Source organism: Drosophila miranda (genome assembly GCF_003369915.1).
Source record: "Drosophila miranda strain MSH22 chromosome Y unlocalized genomic scaffold, D.miranda_PacBio2.1 Contig_Y1_pilon, whole genome shotgun sequence".
NCBI lineage: Eukaryota > Metazoa > Arthropoda > Insecta > Diptera > Drosophilidae > Drosophila > Drosophila miranda.
The window spans coordinates 18,593,148-18,611,441 of NW_022881603.1; the positions used below are offsets into that span (position 1 = coordinate 18,593,148).

General features: G+C 43.8%; 4 protein-coding genes, 1 long non-coding RNA gene and 1 pseudogene across 5 annotated transcripts; 3 read left to right on the forward strand and 3 right to left on the reverse strand.

Moving 5' to 3' along the window:
* Positions 1-5,564: 5,564 nt before the first annotated feature.
* On the forward strand, positions 5,565-6,242 carry LOC117191819 (guanine nucleotide-binding protein subunit gamma-1-like). The gene is made up of 2 exons (XM_033396582.1): positions 5,565-5,654; positions 5,720-6,242. The coding sequence occupies exon 2, from the start codon at positions 5,812-5,814 to the stop codon at positions 6,013-6,015; it is 204 nt and encodes a 67-aa protein (XP_033252473.1). The 5' UTR covers positions 5,565-5,654; positions 5,720-5,811; the 3' UTR covers positions 6,016-6,242.
* Positions 6,243-8,918: 2,676 nt separating this feature from the next.
* Positions 8,919-9,955, reverse strand: LOC117189521. Its single transcript, XR_004473424.1, has 2 exons — positions 9,671-9,955; positions 8,919-9,602 (listed from the first exon to the last, which is right to left on the reverse strand). It is a non-coding gene; the product is annotated as an uncharacterized LOC117189521 (long non-coding RNA).
* A 386-nt stretch (positions 9,956-10,341) lies between these two features.
* On the forward strand, positions 10,342-11,329 carry LOC108158393 (PSME3-interacting protein). The gene is made up of 3 exons (XM_017290651.2): positions 10,342-10,621; positions 10,675-10,835; positions 10,898-11,329. Exons 1-3 carry the CDS (start codon positions 10,426-10,428, stop codon positions 11,252-11,254), a joined length of 714 nt encoding a protein of 237 aa, XP_017146140.2. The 5' UTR covers positions 10,342-10,425; the 3' UTR covers positions 11,255-11,329.
* Positions 11,249-13,580, reverse strand: LOC117189513 (nucleolar GTP-binding protein 2-like). Its single transcript, XM_033394660.1, has 3 exons — positions 13,276-13,580; positions 12,536-13,214; positions 11,249-12,468 (listed from the first exon to the last, which is right to left on the reverse strand). The coding sequence occupies exons 1-3, from the start codon at positions 13,483-13,485 to the stop codon at positions 11,327-11,329; spliced, it is 2,031 nt and encodes a 676-aa protein (XP_033250551.1). The 5' UTR covers positions 13,486-13,580; the 3' UTR covers positions 11,249-11,326.
* A 467-nt stretch (positions 13,581-14,047) lies between these two features.
* LOC117189512 lies at positions 14,048-17,820 on the forward strand (annotated as a pseudogene).
* Positions 17,819-18,289, reverse strand: LOC117189516. Its single transcript, XM_033394663.1, has 2 exons — positions 18,166-18,289; positions 17,819-18,037 (listed from the first exon to the last, which is right to left on the reverse strand). The coding sequence occupies exons 1-2, from the start codon at positions 18,216-18,218 to the stop codon at positions 17,917-17,919; spliced, it is 174 nt and encodes a 57-aa protein (XP_033250554.1). The 5' UTR covers positions 18,219-18,289; the 3' UTR covers positions 17,819-17,916.
* Positions 18,290-18,294: the final 5 nt, after the last annotated feature.

The following is an 18,294-nucleotide window of genomic DNA, read 5'->3' on the forward strand; positions in this document are numbered from 1 at the left end:
CTTGATTCTGGCTATAATCATTATTCGATCTGGTTCCGATTTTGCACTGTAGAAGATATGGTCATCCTCACCGATTCTGCGTTTTTGGTTTTATCGTATCTTTAAAAATGTGGATGCCACAGATTTTCGTCCTTTGTGGGGGCGGATACTCATTTTGAGTATCGGGTATAAAAAAGAACTACCCAGAGTGAAAATTTACCGGCAGAGATTATTCTGTGTAATAAGTAATAAGTAAGTACTCCCTAATTGAAACAAATAATATAAAATATTTAAATATTTATTCACCAAGGCGAGGATTCTGCCTCTTTTGGTGGGCAGATAAAGTGGGGGAAAATTCTGGACTCATGGCATTTGAGCTCGAGCACATAGACCACATAGTCCGAATCGAAATTCCCCAGAAGAGAGTCCATTACTCCATTAATGTTTTTATACCCGATACTCAAAATGAGTATTGGGGTATATTAGATTTTTGGTGAAAATGGATGTGTGTAACGTCCAGAAGGAATCGTTGCCGACCCCATAAAGTATATATATTCTTGATCAGCATCAATAGCCGAGTCGATCGAGCCCTGTCTGTCTGTCCGTCCCTCCGTTGTAACGTGCAACGAATCCTGTTCGAAAACGGGCGTTACGATTTGAGAGAGCTGGGCACGCTAATAATTATCCGGCTCTAGCTCGTCGGCTTTGGGGTGGAGTTGTTGCTTCCTCAGATCAACCCAGACTCGAGGCTTCAATTACCAATAATATTGCCAGAATTTAGCGTGCTGCGACTTGTGCTAGAACGGTAGATTTGACGAGAAGAAGATACGAAGCTAAGGAGGATAGAGAACAGGAAGAGAGAGGGAAGCGAAAGGAAAGAAGGATAAAGAGGAAAGGGAAGTGAGAACCAAGGAAAAGAGGAAAGGGAAGTGAGAACCAAGGAAAACGGAGAGACATCGGTGTATATGTCCGCAGATGTTCTGCGGAGTCTTAACCCACCCTGCCTTTGGTCATCCTCACGGAATAGCCGTTCTTCGATGACCCCTTTTGACCTTTTACGAAAACGCGCGAGCTAGCATTGAGTCCATTTTGTTCTTTTATCTAAACTTTAACATTATTTCCTTAAAACAAAAATTAAATCCGATATGGCAACATAGTAAATGATCTTAATAACTACTAAAAATAGGTGATTCGTAATGGTTGGGTATATGAGGATATTTGATAATGTAATGAGTATATATATAATAAGACTGTAATTCGAGTTAAATTCTAATTAAATTCATAAATTTCGCTTTTCGCATAACATGGGAAAATCATTGAATACTTTAAGTTCGTTACTTTCGCTTTTCGCACAAATGTGGAAAAATCATTAAATCTTTTAACTTCGGAATGAGTCGAAAATCAAAGAGGCGGTCTGGCTGACAAAACGTGATCTCCTATGCGGAGTTCAGTCGATGACCGGATGCAGATGGCATCTCTAATTAGCCAACGATCAGATCGCTCAAGGCAAAGCCTCAATAGGCAGGGGTCAGAGGTTTTAAATTCGCGAGGTTGGGCAAGGATCAGTTGGTTTTCAAAACTACGTACATTTCAACTTTTGGAAGGTATGCTTACTCACTCAGTGTTCAATTTCCAGCGACGAAAGATCGATCTTCCGGTGTAGGCTGAAAACAAGCGTTAATTCGGAAAGGGGGTTTACAGTACGGAGACTCTATCTCTTGCTACAACTCAGAATTCCCAACTTCGACCTACTCCTTGTATGTGAAGCCACAGAACTTTTGGGGGAATTTTCTCCCTGACAATTCAATCCGAACTTAACTGACAACAATAGCTTATACCCGATACTCAAAATGAGTATTGGGGTATATTAGATTTGTGGTAAAAGTGGATGTGTGTAACGTCCAGAAGGAATCGTTTCCGACCCCATAAAGTATATATATTCTTGATCAGCATCAATAGCCGAGTCGATTGAGCCCTGTCTGTCTGTCCGTCTGTCCGTCCGTCCGTCCGTCCGTCCGTCCGTCCATCCGTCCGTCCGTTCGTCCGTCCGTCCGTCCGTCCGTCCGTCCGTCCGTCCCCTTCAGCGCCTAGTGCTCAAAGACTATAAGAGCTAGAGCAACGATGTTTTGGATCCAGACTTCTGTGATATGTCACTGATACAAAAATATTTCAAAACTTCGCCCCGCCCACTTCCGCCCCCACAAAGGGACGAAAATCTGTGGCATCCACATTTTTAAAGATACGATAAAACCAAAAACGCAGAATCGGTGAGGATGACCATATCTTCTACAGTGCAAAATCTGAACCAGATCGTATAATGACTATAGCCAGAATCAAAAAAACAATTTCATTCTTTCTCGCTCTGTCTCTCTCTAACACACAGGTTTCATGGTCGGTTTTGTCAATAGCAAAATATGAGTTCGAGGATCTCAGAACCTATAAGAGCCAGAGCAACCAAATTTGGTATCCACACTCCTGTGATATCGGACCTTGACCGTTTCGTGTCCAAATTTCGCCACACCCCCTTCCGCCCCGCAAAGGACGAAAATCTGGGGCATCCACAAATCTCAGAGACTATTAAGGCTAGAGTAACCAAATTTGGTATCCGCACTTCTCTTAGATTTCACTATAAAACGTATATCTCAGAATTTCGCCCCACCCCCTTCCGCCCCAACAAAAGACGAAAATCTGTTGCATCCACAATATTGCACATTCGAGAAAACTAAGAACGCAAAATCATAGATAATGACCATATCTATCAGATTGCTGAATCTGGATCAGATCGGATCATTTTTGTAGCCAAAAGCAAGAAATCAATTTTCAGTGGCTACGCAGCGCCCGACGTCACGCTCAGACTGATTTTCTGTCTCTCTCGCACGCACTCTTTGTCGTGTGGTTCAATATTAGCGGCGTCTGCCGCAGGAGAGCCATACTGACTTAGTATCGGGTATAACTGTAGAGTTGCGGTGTCCGCAGCAACTCACAACGTTCCACCTCGTTTTAAATTGAATTTGTGAGACTTTGTCTCGAAATGCCGATTAAATATATCAAAATAAAATATACGAATGTAATAAACTTTAATATTTATGTATGTACATATGTATGTACATAAGATATTTTATAATTGAATTAGAAAATTTATGGGTATTGTCCATGAGAGTATTCAAGGTGCGACCGGCATCTAAATTTTGCTTTGCAGATTCTCGTCGGAATGCGCCCGATTGACAATTGATTTGAAATATATGTAAAACCAATTCCATTTATATTTATGCAAATTTATTTAAGTATATATATATATAGATTTGTGGTAAAGTGGATGTGTGTAACGTCCAGAAGGAATCGTTTCCGACCCCATAAAGTATATATATTCTTGATCAGCATCAATAGCCGAGTCGATTGAGCCATGTCTGTCTGTCCGTCTGTCCGTCCGTCCGTCTGTCCGTCTGTCCGTCTGTCCGTCCGTCCGTCCGTCCTTCTGTCCGTCCCCTTCAGCGCAGAATCATAGATAATGACCATATCTATCAGATTGCTGAATCTGGATCAGATCAGATCATTTTTATAGCCAAAAGGAACAAATCAATTTGCACTGGCTACGCAGCGCCCGACGTCACGATCAGACTGATTTTCTGTCTCTCTCGCACGCACTCTTTGTCGTGTCGTTTAATATTAGCGGCGACTGCCGGAGTAGAGCCATACTGACTTAGTATCGGGTATAACTGTAGAGTTGCGGTCTCCGCAGCAACTCAACGTTCCCCCTCGTTTTGTGTGTGTGTGGGCAAAATATGCAGGCAATTTAATTACGAAATACTCGTATTTATTCAGCAGAGATGCGAAATCTGTTTTTATACCCGATACTCAAAATGAGTATTGGGGTATATTAGATTTGTGGTAAAAGTGGATGTGTGTAACGTCCAGAAGGAATCGTTTCCGACCCCATAAAGTATGTATATTCTTGATCAGCATCAATAGCCGAGTCGATTGAGCCCTGTCTGTCTGTCCGTCCGTCCGTCTGTCCGTCTGTCCGTCCCCTTCAGCGCCTAGTGCTCAAAGACTATAAGAGCTAGAGCAACGATGTTTTGGATCCAGACTTCTGTGATATGTCACTGCTACAAAAATATTTCAAAACTTCGCCCCGCCCACTTCCGCCCCCACAAAGGACGAAAATCTGTGGCATCCACAATTTTAAAGATATGAGAAAACCAAAAACGTAGAATTGTAGAGAATGACCATATCTTTAAGACTGCGGAATCTGAATTGGATCGTATTATTATTATAGCCAGCATCAAGAAAACAATTTCATTTTTTCTCGCCCTGTCTCTCTCTAACAGACACGTAGCATAGGCGGCTTTGCTTAGAGTAAAACATTAGCGCCTAGATCTGAGAGTCTACAAAAGCTAGAGCAACTTACTTTGGTATCCACACTCCTAATATATCGGACCGAGACGAGTTTGTTTCAAAATGTCGCCACACCCCCTTCCGCCCCCGCAAAGGACGAAAATCTGGGGATATTCAAAAATCTCAGAGACTATTAAGGCTAGAGTAACCAAATTTGGTATCCGCACTCCTGTTAGGTCTTAATATAAAACGCGTATCTCAAAATTTCGCCCCACCCCCTTCCGCCCACACAAAAGACGAAAATCTGTTGCATCCACAATATTGCACATTCGAGAAAACTAAAAACGCAGAATCATAGATAATGACCATATCTATCAGATTGCTGAATCTGGATCAGATCAGATCATTTTTATAGCCAATAGGAACAAATCAATTTGCAGTGGCTACGCAGCGCCCGACGTCACGCTCAGACTGATTTTCTGTCTCTCTCGCACGCACTCTTTGTCGTGTCGTTTAATATTAGCGGCGTCTGCCGGAGGAGAGCCATACTGACTTAGTATCGGGTATAACCGTAGAGTTGCGGTGTCCGCAGCAACTCACAACGTTCCCCTCGTTTTTCTTATATTGTATATTTAGATACATCATTGTTTTAGTTACAATAAACAAAAAAGTCGAGAACCGACGGCATTTGCATAATTTTTATAATTTATAATAAACCTGTTTAAAATAAGGAAATAAATGTGTAATTATGTTATTGTAATATTTTATATTTTGTGGTATAAATCAAACAAATAACAGCTTTTATTTCATTTCCCGCGCACTAGTGTACCATACCCCCACCCCCTGCCCATTCTTCATTTATTTTGTGGCGGTAGGTCAGTCCATCAAAAGACCCAAAACAAGAACCAAACTCAAATTTCAGTTCTAGCGGCCAGCAATACTAAACACACACACGCAAATCACCCATACACTAAAACATGCTGGTGGCAAAACAGAACCAGACCTGAGAGAGTTCAAAAAATCTGAAAAAGCATACAATCACATATTTTTGTCGAAACATATTGCGTGTGTACTAACACATGCAAAGATGTTCTCTCTGCGCTCTCTCTCTCATGATGACGTCACACTGGGGTACTGAACGCGCTAGCCAGTGTGTGACGCTTTCGTTGTATGAACTGGCACATCTATATACTGTATGGTTAGTGGTTGTATGAACTGGCACATCTATATACTGTATGGTTAGTGGTAGCAGCAAAAACATCGGAAAACATCGGTAAAAAAAAAAAAACATTCAGCGTCCAGAACTTAAAATTCGTGCCTGTGCGTGCCTGTTGCTAGAGGTGAAGACTAATTATTATTGATTAAATTGCACAATTGCCTCGAGCTCAGGACTTTTTCTTTTCAGCTGCAACGGTACTCCAAGTAGATTCGCTGGCAAGCCCACTCCGCCCCACCTGCACCACCATAGGTCTCGCCGAGACGGCTGTCCTAGACCTGATGGCTGCCAATTTGCAACAGCAGCGTTCCCTTAATTCCCAACTACGTCGCGAGATGGGAATAGAACGGATTCAGGTCTCTGAAGCGTGTACGCTGATGATGAAGTATATATTGGAGATCGAAGCGAACGACTCTCTGCTGAGCGGATTCAACAGCCAAAACTTGAATCCGTTCCGCGAGAAGAGCTCGTGCAGCATCTTATAAGTATAATTATAAGTTCGAACTATGCCACCCCACACACGTTCCTAACAACAGTATTTATTGATATATACAAAAACTACTCATATATTATATTGTACTCAAATAGACCCGCCGAATGGCGGGGAATATGCATGCATGTGTGTATTAGTATAACCTATTGATGTTTGTTGTAAGTATGCTGACCTCAATTATGTCTATAAACTGAATATATACAATGTATAGGGCAGATATTTATGAATGTGTAAAACATTCGGGAACCGTCTTGAACAAAAATGCCTGCACAGTATGTATAGATATCGTGTATTTTGCTATCCTGTAGCTCTTTTTTGGAGAAAGACATACATATTTATGAATTAGCAGCCCTCCCCACCCCCTCTATAAATGTTTCCTATTGAGATATCCGTCAAATAAATCTATATTCGTAAAATAAATCAATGTAGACAAGCATTTACACATCAACGCATTTATTTTCTAAACAAAATATTCTCTAAGGCACATCTATACGTATAGATTAAAAGTTGCACGATGATTGAATCGAAGGCGATTAATCCCTATTTTGTATTTCTGGATCAGTTTCGCGATAATCTGAAAAGACGGGGCATAAGGAACATAAAACCCACAGCCGTGGCCAAAATTTGTGGACAAAAATGGCGCGAAATGAGTGATTCTCAGAAGTCTGTGTATATTAAAAAGGCCAAGATCAACCGTGAGATCTTAGACTTTGAATTATTCGGGAAAAAAGCGTAGGAGAAATGGAGCACTACAAGAGTCTGATGGGTCACGCTCTTCCTGGTAACGAATCACTTTGGTTAACGAAAATATAAAGTTAAAATCCGCGGCATAATTTCACATGTGGCGACGCTGGATGATGCTGTTGCTAGGATTGCCTACAGCTTTGCAACCTGGAGTGGAAATGTCAAGCGCGACGGAATCATTTTCAATCCGTTCTTATTGTGTGTTGTGCGTGTAGACTTTTTAAATTATTAAATTAAATTATCTCCCAAATTTTCCTTTTTTTGCAGATGAGTCAAACAGCTGTTCCACCGATGAGTAGTGTTCAAACATGCACAGTGTTTTTTATACCCGATACTCAAAATGAGTATTGGGGTATATTAGATTTGTTGTAAAAGTGGATGTGTGTAACGTCCAGAAGGAATCGTTTCCGACCCCATAAAGTATATATATTCTTGATCAGCATCAAAAGCCGAGTCGATTGAGCCCTGTCTGTCTGTCCGTCTGTCCGTCCGTCCGTCCGTCCGTCCGTGCCCTTCAGCGCCTAGTGCTCAAAGACTATAAGAGCTAGAGCAACGATGTTTTGGATCCAGACTTCTGTGATATGTCACTGCTACAAAAATATTTCAAAACTTCGCCCCGCCCACTTCCGCCCCCACAAAGGACGAAAATCTGTGGCATCCACAATTTTAAAGATATGAGAAAACCAAAAACGTAGAATTGTAGAGAATGACCATATCTTTAAGACTGCGGAATCTGAATTGGATCGTATTATTATTATAGCCAGCATCAAGAAAACAATTTCATTTTTTCTCGCCCTGTCTCTCTCTAACACACACGTAGCATAGGCGGCTTTGCTTAGAGTAAAACATTAGCGCCTAGATCTCAGAGACTACAAAAGCTAGAGCAACCAAATTTGGTATCCACACTCCTAATATATCGGACCGAGACGAGTTTGTTTCAAAATTTCGCCACACCCCCTTCCGCCCCCGCAAAGGACGAAAATCTGGGGATATTCAAAAATCTCAGAGACTATTAAGGCTAGAGTAACCAAATTTGGTATTCGCACTCCTGTTAGATCTTACTATAAAACGTATATCTCAAAATTTCACCCCACCCCCTTCCGCCCCCACAAAAGACGAAAATCTGTTGCATCCACAATATTGCACATTCGAGAAAACTAAAAACGCAGAATCATAGATAATGACCATATCTATCAGATTGCTGAATCTGGATCAGATCGGATCATTTTTGTAGCCAAACGCAAGAAATCAATTTTCAGTGGCTACGCAGCGCCCGACGTCACGCTCAGACTGATTTTCTGTCTCTCTCGCACGCACTCTTTGTCGTGTGGTTCAATATTAGCGGCGTCTGCCACAGGAGAGCCATACTGACTTAGTATCGGGTATAACTGTAGAGTTGCGGTGCCAGCAGCAACTCACAACGTTCCACCTCGTTTAGATTAAAACAAATTAAAACAAAAATCAAAACAAAGATTTTACCCGTTTTTTAACAAACTATTTTTAATAATAGCCTCAATGTTTTACAACGTCCAATTTTGACAGCGACAACGTCAAATTTTGACAACAACCTCAACTCTGTCGCTGAAATGCAGTATAAAACGAGGTGGAACGTTGTGAGTTGCTGCGGACACCGCAACTCTACGTCCATCTACGGATGGACGGACGGACGGACGGACGGACAGACAGACAGGGCTCAATCGACTCGGCTATTGATGCTGATCAAGAATATATATACTTTATGGGGTCGGAAACGATTCCTTCTGGACGTTACACACATCCACTTTTACCACAAATCTAATATACCCCAATACAAATTTTGAGTATTTGTATTTTGTATCCACATCGGTGGATACATTGAGCCTGGGAAGCAGTTGGATCTTCCAACAGGACAACGATCCAAAGCACACCGCACATGTTGTGCGTGATTGGTTGCTGTATTATGCCCCAAGACAGCTTCGTTCACCACCCCAATCTCCAGACCTTAACCCAATCGAACATCTTTGGGACATTTTAGCAAGATTGGTACGGAAGTATAACATCAGCAGTCGGGAAAGCCTCAAAACCGCCCTCATTCGAGCTTGGGCCGAAGTTCCGCCCACAACAACCGAAAATTTGGTGGCATCGATGCCCCGACGACTACAGGCTGTAATAGATGCCAATGGTGGACCAACCAAATATTAAAAGTATAAAAAGTATTAATATTAAGATTACTTTGAGACTATAGTACACTTTTTTCCGTGAACATTTTGTTTTTTCGTTGTAACTTTAGTATACACTTGCTCGCATATCTCTGCGTACACTTAAAAAACGAACTACATTTTCATGTTTAGTTGCGGATAACTTCTAATATAAGGCACTTTGGGCAACGATTTTTTTATAATATTCTTTGCTTATTTCTAAACCTATCTACATTTGTTTTTTATTCAATAAAACAAACTTAATAGGAAAAAAAAATCATTAAAAAAAACAAGACAAATTTGACACCTCAAAAGTCTGCGTACACTCTAACAATTCTGCGTACACGACTAAAATTCTAAGTTGTTAATATTTTGTGGGATCTTAATATCGTTTTAAAACATCTGCCAGACGTCTAGGCATTGAGTCAACCAGATTCCTGGTGTCCTCGGCAGTTATTTTGCGCCATTCCTCCAGGATAACTTCCTTCAACATGTTTTTAGAGCTTATGGTGTGCTTACGAATCCTGCGATCGAGTAAATCCCATAGATGTTCTATGGGATTCAGGTCTGGGGACTAAGGAGGCGATCGAAGCTCATTTTGTACATTGTAAAGCAAACAGAGCTTAACATTGTGGGCAGTATGCGTCGGATCATTGTCCTGTTGGCAGCAAAAGTCGTCTTCAAGCTGTAATTTTTGGGCACTCTGACTGTATGTCTTTTCCGTACCGTGTCGAGTTGTTTCACAATGGAATTTTCCTATGATGGCACTTCTTACAAAAGGTTCGTTTGCGATTCGTTTCTCGACGAGATCTTTAACCGGAAAAGGAATTTGACATGGCCTGTCAGATGTCCAAAGCATCTCTGCGCGTTAACAGGTCAAAGTAACCCTGCGCCTGTTAACAGGTCAAAGTAACCCTGTGCCTGTCAAAGGGTGGCAGCATGTATCCCTGGCCCCGAGATCGATATCATGGTCTTGACTTTCAATTTTTCTTTCAAATCTTAACCGATTAATCCTTCCCGCCAAACCTATCGACTTCTTCTACGACGCTTCAGGCCCGCTACACCGTCCGTCCGTCCCTTTCAGCGCCTAGTGCTCAAAGACTATAAGAGCTATAAACAACAACAACAACACCCAGGATAATATTAATAAACATGTTCCCCATTTGGTGGACATTCTGAACCAAATAAATCCTGATATTATGGTACAGGGCCATCCAGCTGCCATACCATTATTCACTCGAATCGTCGGAGTTGTGGTTGGGAGCGCGAGATTATGCAAATCTTTCCAAAAGAAAAACGTCAATACTATCGCACGGAAGAACGGTCTAAAATTTGTATTTTCAACAGAATGTTAAAATAAAGTGAAAATACGCGGCATAATTTGACATTTACCAGAACTGATTTAATGTCGATAGCCAACACTACTCCAGAAAGACAAAAATTGTGGTGTGCATCAAAAAGTGTATTTGTTAAAATAAAATATGAGTTCAGGCTTTGTAACTGAAGCAGAGGCGGCCGAAGCCCGCCCAAATAGTCAGGAAAAGTGGGAGCGTGTCCGCCAGCCAGAGGATCCACTGGAGCGACCAGAGGAACCATATGACGGACACTCCCTTTACGACCGCCTGAAAGAACAAAAAAACAAAAAGGACATGGAATACGAAGAGGCACACAAGCTAAGTAAGTCTATGAAATGTATGAAAGAGCTCCCCTCTAAGTGCCCTCAAATATAGAGAACCTAATCCGCGGCCTGGACGATGATGAGGTGCAGTTTTTGGAGGCTGTCGATGAGCACAAAATAAACGCGGAGCGTCAACAAATGCGTGATGAGGCCCGTGAACTAGAAGACTTTCGCAGTCGATTGGAGAAGCTGCAAGAGGAAAGCGTTGATAAGGTAAACTGTTCGAGCAGCAACATCAATATTCGAATGCATATTAAATTAATGTGATTATATAGAAACTGCATGCAGAGTTGAAGACCACCGCCAAATCTATTGGTGCTACGGGGGCCCGAAACACACAAAAATCATTGCTGGGCCACGGAATCAAGCGCAAAAACGGGGAATCGCCCACCACAAGCAAAGTGGCCAAAACGGTGGAGAACGACAGCACTCCAGTGCAGAAGGAGGAGCAGGAGAAAACACAGCCAGCTTTTCAAAGCAGGCTGCAATTAATAGCCACTCTGCCTGGCATTGGGCCTTACACGGAGTCCAGCGTTTCTGAGGCTAGCACCGATTCGAACGAACTTGATCGGTTCACTCGCACAGACTTGTGTGGTCGAAAGATATCAAAAAAGAAACAGTGCACAGAGTAGGGTCAATCTTCTTATTGGGGTTCTTAACATGTAATTCTTTCTTGCAGCAGAATATAGCCTAAACTATAAACATTACGTGTCCCTTTTTTTGTTGCGGTTGCGATTCTTCACGTTGGTCATCTCGTAGAAGTTGCTGCCAATCTTCTTGCGCTTCTGGTTTCGTTCTAAGGCACGTTTCTGTTTGGCAGTCAGGCGGGGAGCCTTCGCACTGCTGGGACCGGCGGCGTCATCAGAACTATTGCCCATGTCATCGGAGTCTACAGGCTGTACCTTGGCCACGCGGAACTTGCCAGACGATGTGATGGCCAATTGCTGGATCTTCTTTGTCTTTGCCATCTTGTGGACGACACGCTGCAAATCATCATTGTACTCATCCTCCGAGTAGAAATCGCTGGCTCCATCGCTCGATTCTTCCTCATCGTCGAGATTGAGCTGACGAGCCTTCTTGCGGGCCGCCCGTTCTACCTTCTGCTGTTCCAACAGCTCCAGGTCGATGTGATCGAGCTCCTTGACATCCTGCTGCTCGTATTCTAGACCCACTCGAATCTTTCGGAAGTTCTGAATCTGCTTAAACTCTCGAGCCCTCTTTACCGACTCACTAACAATGGTTGGAGCCTCGGACTTAGCATCTGAGTTGGCATCGTCGCCAGCTGCCTCTTCTGATACCTTTTCCTCGTGGGATTTCGGCGTGGCGAAACCTTCAGGTGGCACATAGAATGGCAGCTTGCCTCTCTGCCAATCATTGAGCACCATACGGGACGTCACCGTAACGTCTGGCTCGCCTCCCTTCAGCAACTTTCCGGACTTCTGGGCCAGCTGCTCGAGGAAGTGTTTCGGCGAGGTCCAGTCATCGATTTTATAGTTTTTGGCAATGTACTCCTTGCGCACACGCTGCAGTACAGTGTCCACATAGTCCTCCGGATTGGTAACCAACTCTACACGCACCACACCCTTGAGCACCTTTTCCGTGTCTGTCTCAGCCGTAGGGTACACCACTCCGGGGCAGTCAATCAGGAAAATACGCTTCATTAGTGTTATATATTGCCACACTTTCGTCTCTCCCGCAATGGGAGCCACCTTGCAGACCTTCTTCGAGCGCAGAGCATTGATAACCGAGGATTTTCCAACATTTGGGTAGCCAATAAATCCCACACTGATTTGCTTCTTGTCCAAGTGAAGTTTACCCAACTGACGAAACAGATTGATGAGCGCGCCTATAGCGAGAATCGTAAATGGAATGATTTTCTTGGCTACAAATAAATTAATAATTATATTACTGACCTTTGCCAAATGGATGTTGAAGAGAGGCATGGAACGCGATTGTGGGATACTCTGCACTGAGGATGGCCACCCAACGCTGCGTGACCCAGACAGGCACCAGATCCACTTTGTTCAGAATGAAGAACAAGTGCTTGTGCGGCTTCTCTTTGCGCAGGAACTCCTCGATGTATTTGGAGCGTGTGCCCATGGGATCGCGGGCATCCAAGACCTGAAGAAGAACGTCGGAAGCGTCTACGACCTTATGAAGCTCGTTCCAGATACGTCTGCTCCCTCCAGCACCAAACACCCAATCTCGCACGGACTTCTTTTCGCCAGTGTCTTCGCGTATCAGATCTATGTCCTTGGTAGAATCATATATATCAGCCTGTTCACCCGCCGCCTTGCTCAAATCCTCCAGATCACGCACTTTAAGGCTGACACGTTTGCGTTGCTTCTTGGGCCCGAATACGCTGTCGAAGCTTTCTGTGTCCAGAAGGTGGACGCGCTTGTATTTTGAGGCCTCATTGAATAGCGTCACTGGCAGCTGTGATGGCTTCATAATGACTTGATAGGGATCCTTGACGGCCTTGCCAATCTCATCCTGGAACTTTTGCAGAGCCGTTTGTGATATCACACGAGAGTTGCTGAACCATTTCGGTGTGGGCTCCACTCTGGCCATTGTACCAGCAGGCAGGCGACCCTACAAGGAAGAGATTTAGCATGATATCCACAGTGAGGGACAAGTGGTGTGTACTCTTTACCTGAAACGGAGCCGGACAGATAATCTTGCCGGTACGATCACGCTTGGCCTTGAAGTTGCGGTACATCTGGAGCCGTTTAATGGTCCCCTTCGTTCGGGGGTGGGCAACACCTTTTAGTCCATCCTTTGGCCTTTCTGGATTCATCGAATGGTTGGAATGGTTGAACCCCTGGGTCCGGGGCTTGCCCGTTGTGCTGCGTACTTTTGGCATGATTTCTTGGTTAAATCGCGTGCCTTTCAAACAATTTAAGATATCTGTGCTGCACGGCAAAACCAAAACACACGTGCTTGGTTCAAATTAAAAAACAAAAGGAACTTTGCGGTACTCAGCACTGGTTTACATCAGTGCTGCCAGATTTTGAGAGTCACTATAAGTAGATTGATGAAAAAAAATAAGCTAGAATAAGCTAAAGATTATGTAAATATGCAATCATGTGTAATACTGTAGTGTGACTGAAATTTATCAACGAAAAATTACCATACATTTATACACAAAATTGGATGATATACCAAAATACGAACAACATGTATGATTTTTGTTCGATTTCTCGATAAAAATGATCAAATATTACAATACAATAAAAAAAAAAAAATAGTTTTGTACTAAATTTTTATAAGCCAAAATAAGCTAATTGAAATTTGAAATAAGCTGGATTTCAAGCTATAAGCATTTTAATTATTCTTCAAATCGGGTTTACAGCACTGAAAATGTTTACAGTTGCCAGATCCACTAAAACAACAGCATTGATACAAAAAATACATAATTTTTTAAATAAATATATTAAAAATTGGAAAACCCACGAGGACTGCTATAAATTAGTATTAAAAATTGCTTAACAATCACCCTTCATTGATACTGCCAATATGTGCAACAAATGCAAAGATATTTCCAAGTGGTTCCAAAGCTGGTTTCATACATCCGTGTACATATCCGCTTAGTATTTGTGTTCACACGAGCTTCGGCTGAACTTAATAAAATTTCCCGATTAATTTAAATAATTAAAATGTTTCAAGTTAAAAGTGATAATGCAAACGAAACCCTTGTATGCAATCTGTAGTAATTAGTCTAAAACATATTCCGTATTTCCTAAGCCTGTCTTTGGGTTGCGTTAAGTGTTTTGTACATCAATGTATATGTGTTGTGTATGTGTGTGTGTGGCGTTTTGGAATGTTGCCTTGCACGAAATTCAAATTGTGACCCCATCCTTGAGATTGTGCTTTTGAGGCATACCTAAGAAATGGATGAGCATACATTGAATGACCTGTTGGAGTGTTCGGTTTTTCTGGACCGTCTCGATACCACATCGAAGGTGTTACCATGTCAGCATACATTCTGCCGCAAATGTCTGGTGGTGAGTACGAGTGAAATGCTCGTTTTTCCTATTCTCCCATTGACTAATTTTCCCTTTAGGACATTGTGGCCAGCCAACACAAGCTGCGGTGTCCGGAATGCCGCGTCCTGGTCTCGTCCAAAATCGATGAACTGCCACCGAATGTCTTACTGATGAGAATATTAGAAGGTAATGAGGGAGTATGAGCCATGAGCGCAGCCCACGCGGCTATCAGATGACGGTCGCAGCAGCCCACGCGACATTCGGACTAGAATTCTTGAATTGTTGAGTGCGGCAGTGGCCAGATTGTCAGCAAGTGACTCGCCTTTCCCTATCGATTCTCAACCATTCATAATTATTTCTCTCTCATTCTGCAGGCATGAAACAAACAGCGGCTGCTGTTAAAAACGACAATAAAAGCGAAGAGATCGAAACGCCCCCAGAGAAAACCAAAATCCAACATTTCACGGAGACGGTGGCACCCACTAGCAGTACACAACTGCATCAGCAGCACCAGCCGCCACACCAGAAACAGAAATCGCAGACTCAGGTGGCGCGTCAAAAGCAACGACGGTTTCTGCTCCCGCACGCCTATGCCCTGTTCGATGTTGTCTCCAGCGAAGCCAACGATCTAAAGTTCAAGAAGGGGGACTTAATATTGCTTAAGCAACGCATCGACAACAATTGGTTCGTAGGCCAGGCCAATGGAGAGGAGGGAACCTTCCCCATCAACTATGTCAAAGTGTCCGTCCCCCTGCCCATGCCCCAGTACATTGCCATGTATGACTTTAAGATGGGACCCAATGATGAAGAAGGCTGCCTCGATTTCAAGAAGAGCACAGTCATCCAAGTGCTACGGCGTGTGGACCACAATTGGGCTGAAGGTCGAATCGGTCAAACAATCGGAATCTTCCCCATAGCATTTGTAGAGCTAAATGCTGTAGCCAAGAAACTCCTGGATAGTGGAGTAATGAATCAACAACCGTGCCATCCGCTACAGCAGCAGCCACAACGTGCGCTTCCTCCTGTCCCCATAATTGATCCCACAGTGGTCACGGAATCCAGCTCTGGCTCCTCGAACATAACGCCAGCTAGTAGCAATTCCAGTTCTACTTCCAGCTCGAACAACTGTAGTCCGAATCATCAGTCATCGCTGCCAAATACTCCCCAACACGTGATGCCCTCTGGATCCGGATCTGGATCTGTTCGATTTCGGGATAAAGGAGCTAAGGAGAAGCGGCATTCGTTGAATGCCCTTCTAGGAGGAGGAGCACCTCTTAGTCTACTGCAGACCAACCGCCATTCTGCCGAGATTCTGAGCCTGCCCCATGAGCTGAGTCGCCTGGAGGTGGCAGCCACTCCAGCCGCAGCGGCGGCTGCAAAAGCGACCCCCGCCTCCCAGTCTGCACGTGTGCTGAAGACAAATGTGCAGCAACAAATGCCTCCCACTATGCCCTGGGGATACCTGGCCCTTTTTCCATATAAGCCACTACAAAACGACGAATTGGAATTGAAGAAAGGCTGCGTGTACATTGTGACCGAGCGTTGTATCGATGGCTGGTTCAAGGGAAAAAACTGGCTGGACATCACTGGTGTATTCCCGGGAAACTATTTAACGCCATTGCGTACACGCGACCAGCAGCAGTTGATGCACCAGTGGAAATACGATCCCCAAAGCTCGGATGCGAAGCAGATCCATCCCCAGCAACAGCCAGTGACGCCAGATGTGCGCCTCAACAACATGCTGCCCATGCAGCCACCGGATTTGCCGCCCCGCCAGCTGCAAGCATCGACAACAGCGACTGCGACGACGACCAGCTGCTCGGCCTGGACAAAGCCAGTGGAGGCCTTGTTTAGTAGAAAGTCCGAGCCTAAACAGGATATCTCCATAGCCACTTCGAGCAGCAGTTCCTCGGGCGCAGTCGGACGTATGCGGCGACTAACGCACATGAAAACACGCTCAAAATCCCCAGGAGCTTCGCTGCAGCAAACTCCGAAAGAAGACAACAGTTCCTCTCTTGCACCCAGTGCATGTTAGGTAGGTGCTTCCGCTAATAATCCCATACCATAATCATCACTATCGGTCACTCTTCAGATCCGGATCATGTCCCAGCCAACTCCAGCATAGTCAGCCGCTCAATGAAACGACAACGACAACAGCAACACCTCCTCCGTCCGCAGGTCAACAGCATTTTCAGGGCAACCAACATCAACTGCCTTCTGCCAGCAGTGGCAGTGTCTCTTATGGTTCGCAACGCGTGAAGAGAAACAAGGATCGGCCACATTTGCTTTGGTTGGTGGAATCTATTGCTGGTAGTCGCGCAAAATCAATTTTTAACGCAGCGCACGACAGTCCTTGGACGCATCCACATTCCTCATCATGTATAACAATGCGGCCTCGTCCCCTCCACCGCCTGCATCATCAAAAGCCGCACCAATCTATGCCGGTGGGCAGCAGCCCGGTAGCCAGACGCAGCTGCATGCCAATATGATAATAGCACCGAGTCATCGAAAGTCGCACAGTCTAGATGCTGGCCATGTGCTATGCCCCAGCACCGAGGCGGCCATAAAAGCCAGTGCAACAACAAAGTCGATTTATTGCACGAGAGAAAGGTTAGATTTCAGGACGGATACGATAATTCAACTAGATCTTAACCAACTTTTACTTTCACCATTTCAGTCGCTTTCGTTGCATCGTGCCGTATCCGCCGAACAGCGACATCGAGCTGGAGCTGCATGTTGGCGACATCATCTATGTGCAGCGTAAGCAAAAGAACGGCTGGTATAAGGGCACACATGCGCGCACTCACAAAACCAGACTGTTCCCAGCTTCGTTTGTCGAACCGGATATCTAGGTCCAAGACATTTAAGCATTTGTTAGGTGAAATTCCAAATTACTTGTCTAAATCTATTCAATCGCCGGTCGATTTGGGCTTCAATTTGTAATCTCTTCAAAAATGAAATCTTTTGTACTCGAATTTGAACTGGCGGATGTAATTTTTATACGATCTTTAATCAAAATAGGCAACCCATTAGTGCATGCCTTAAGCAACGAGTTACTTAAGCACATTTAAGCGTAAGTTAGAGTGTGAACTCGAATAAGAAATAATAATTTAGAAACGGCGTGTCCCATAAACAATTTGTGCCCAGTTGAAAGTTACATATTTGTAATATAGTAAATCGTAATAAAAAATGTATACACACGTTGCCATGTAGATCGTTTAAACTTATTTTATTTACTAAGCAAAACCATTGTGGTCACTTTGGAATGACCAACTCAACACAACGTATGGATGTTAAGAATGCCATATTTATTCGGCCTTGTCGTATTTGGAGCCATAGATTGGAACGTACTGCAGAACAAGCTTCCAGTCGGTGTAGTACAGCAGAGCCAGGCCAGCGGCCCCACCGAATCCAGCTCCAGAGCGAGCGCTTAAAGAAATTGGGAAAACAACATTGTTATTGAATCTGCACGATTATGCAATGTGCCTGTGTGTGCACATTGGGCCGAACTCGAGTAGTCTTATGATGGTCCAACCAGGATGTCATCATTTACTTACAAGGACGACGCGATTTTAGCGTGTTTCTTGCCAAATGGGATGCGGAAAGCCATTTTATTCAACTAAATTAAATTTTCTGTGGCGTTAAGATTCTCTGTGGCCTTGCCGTATTCTTACACTAGAAATTCC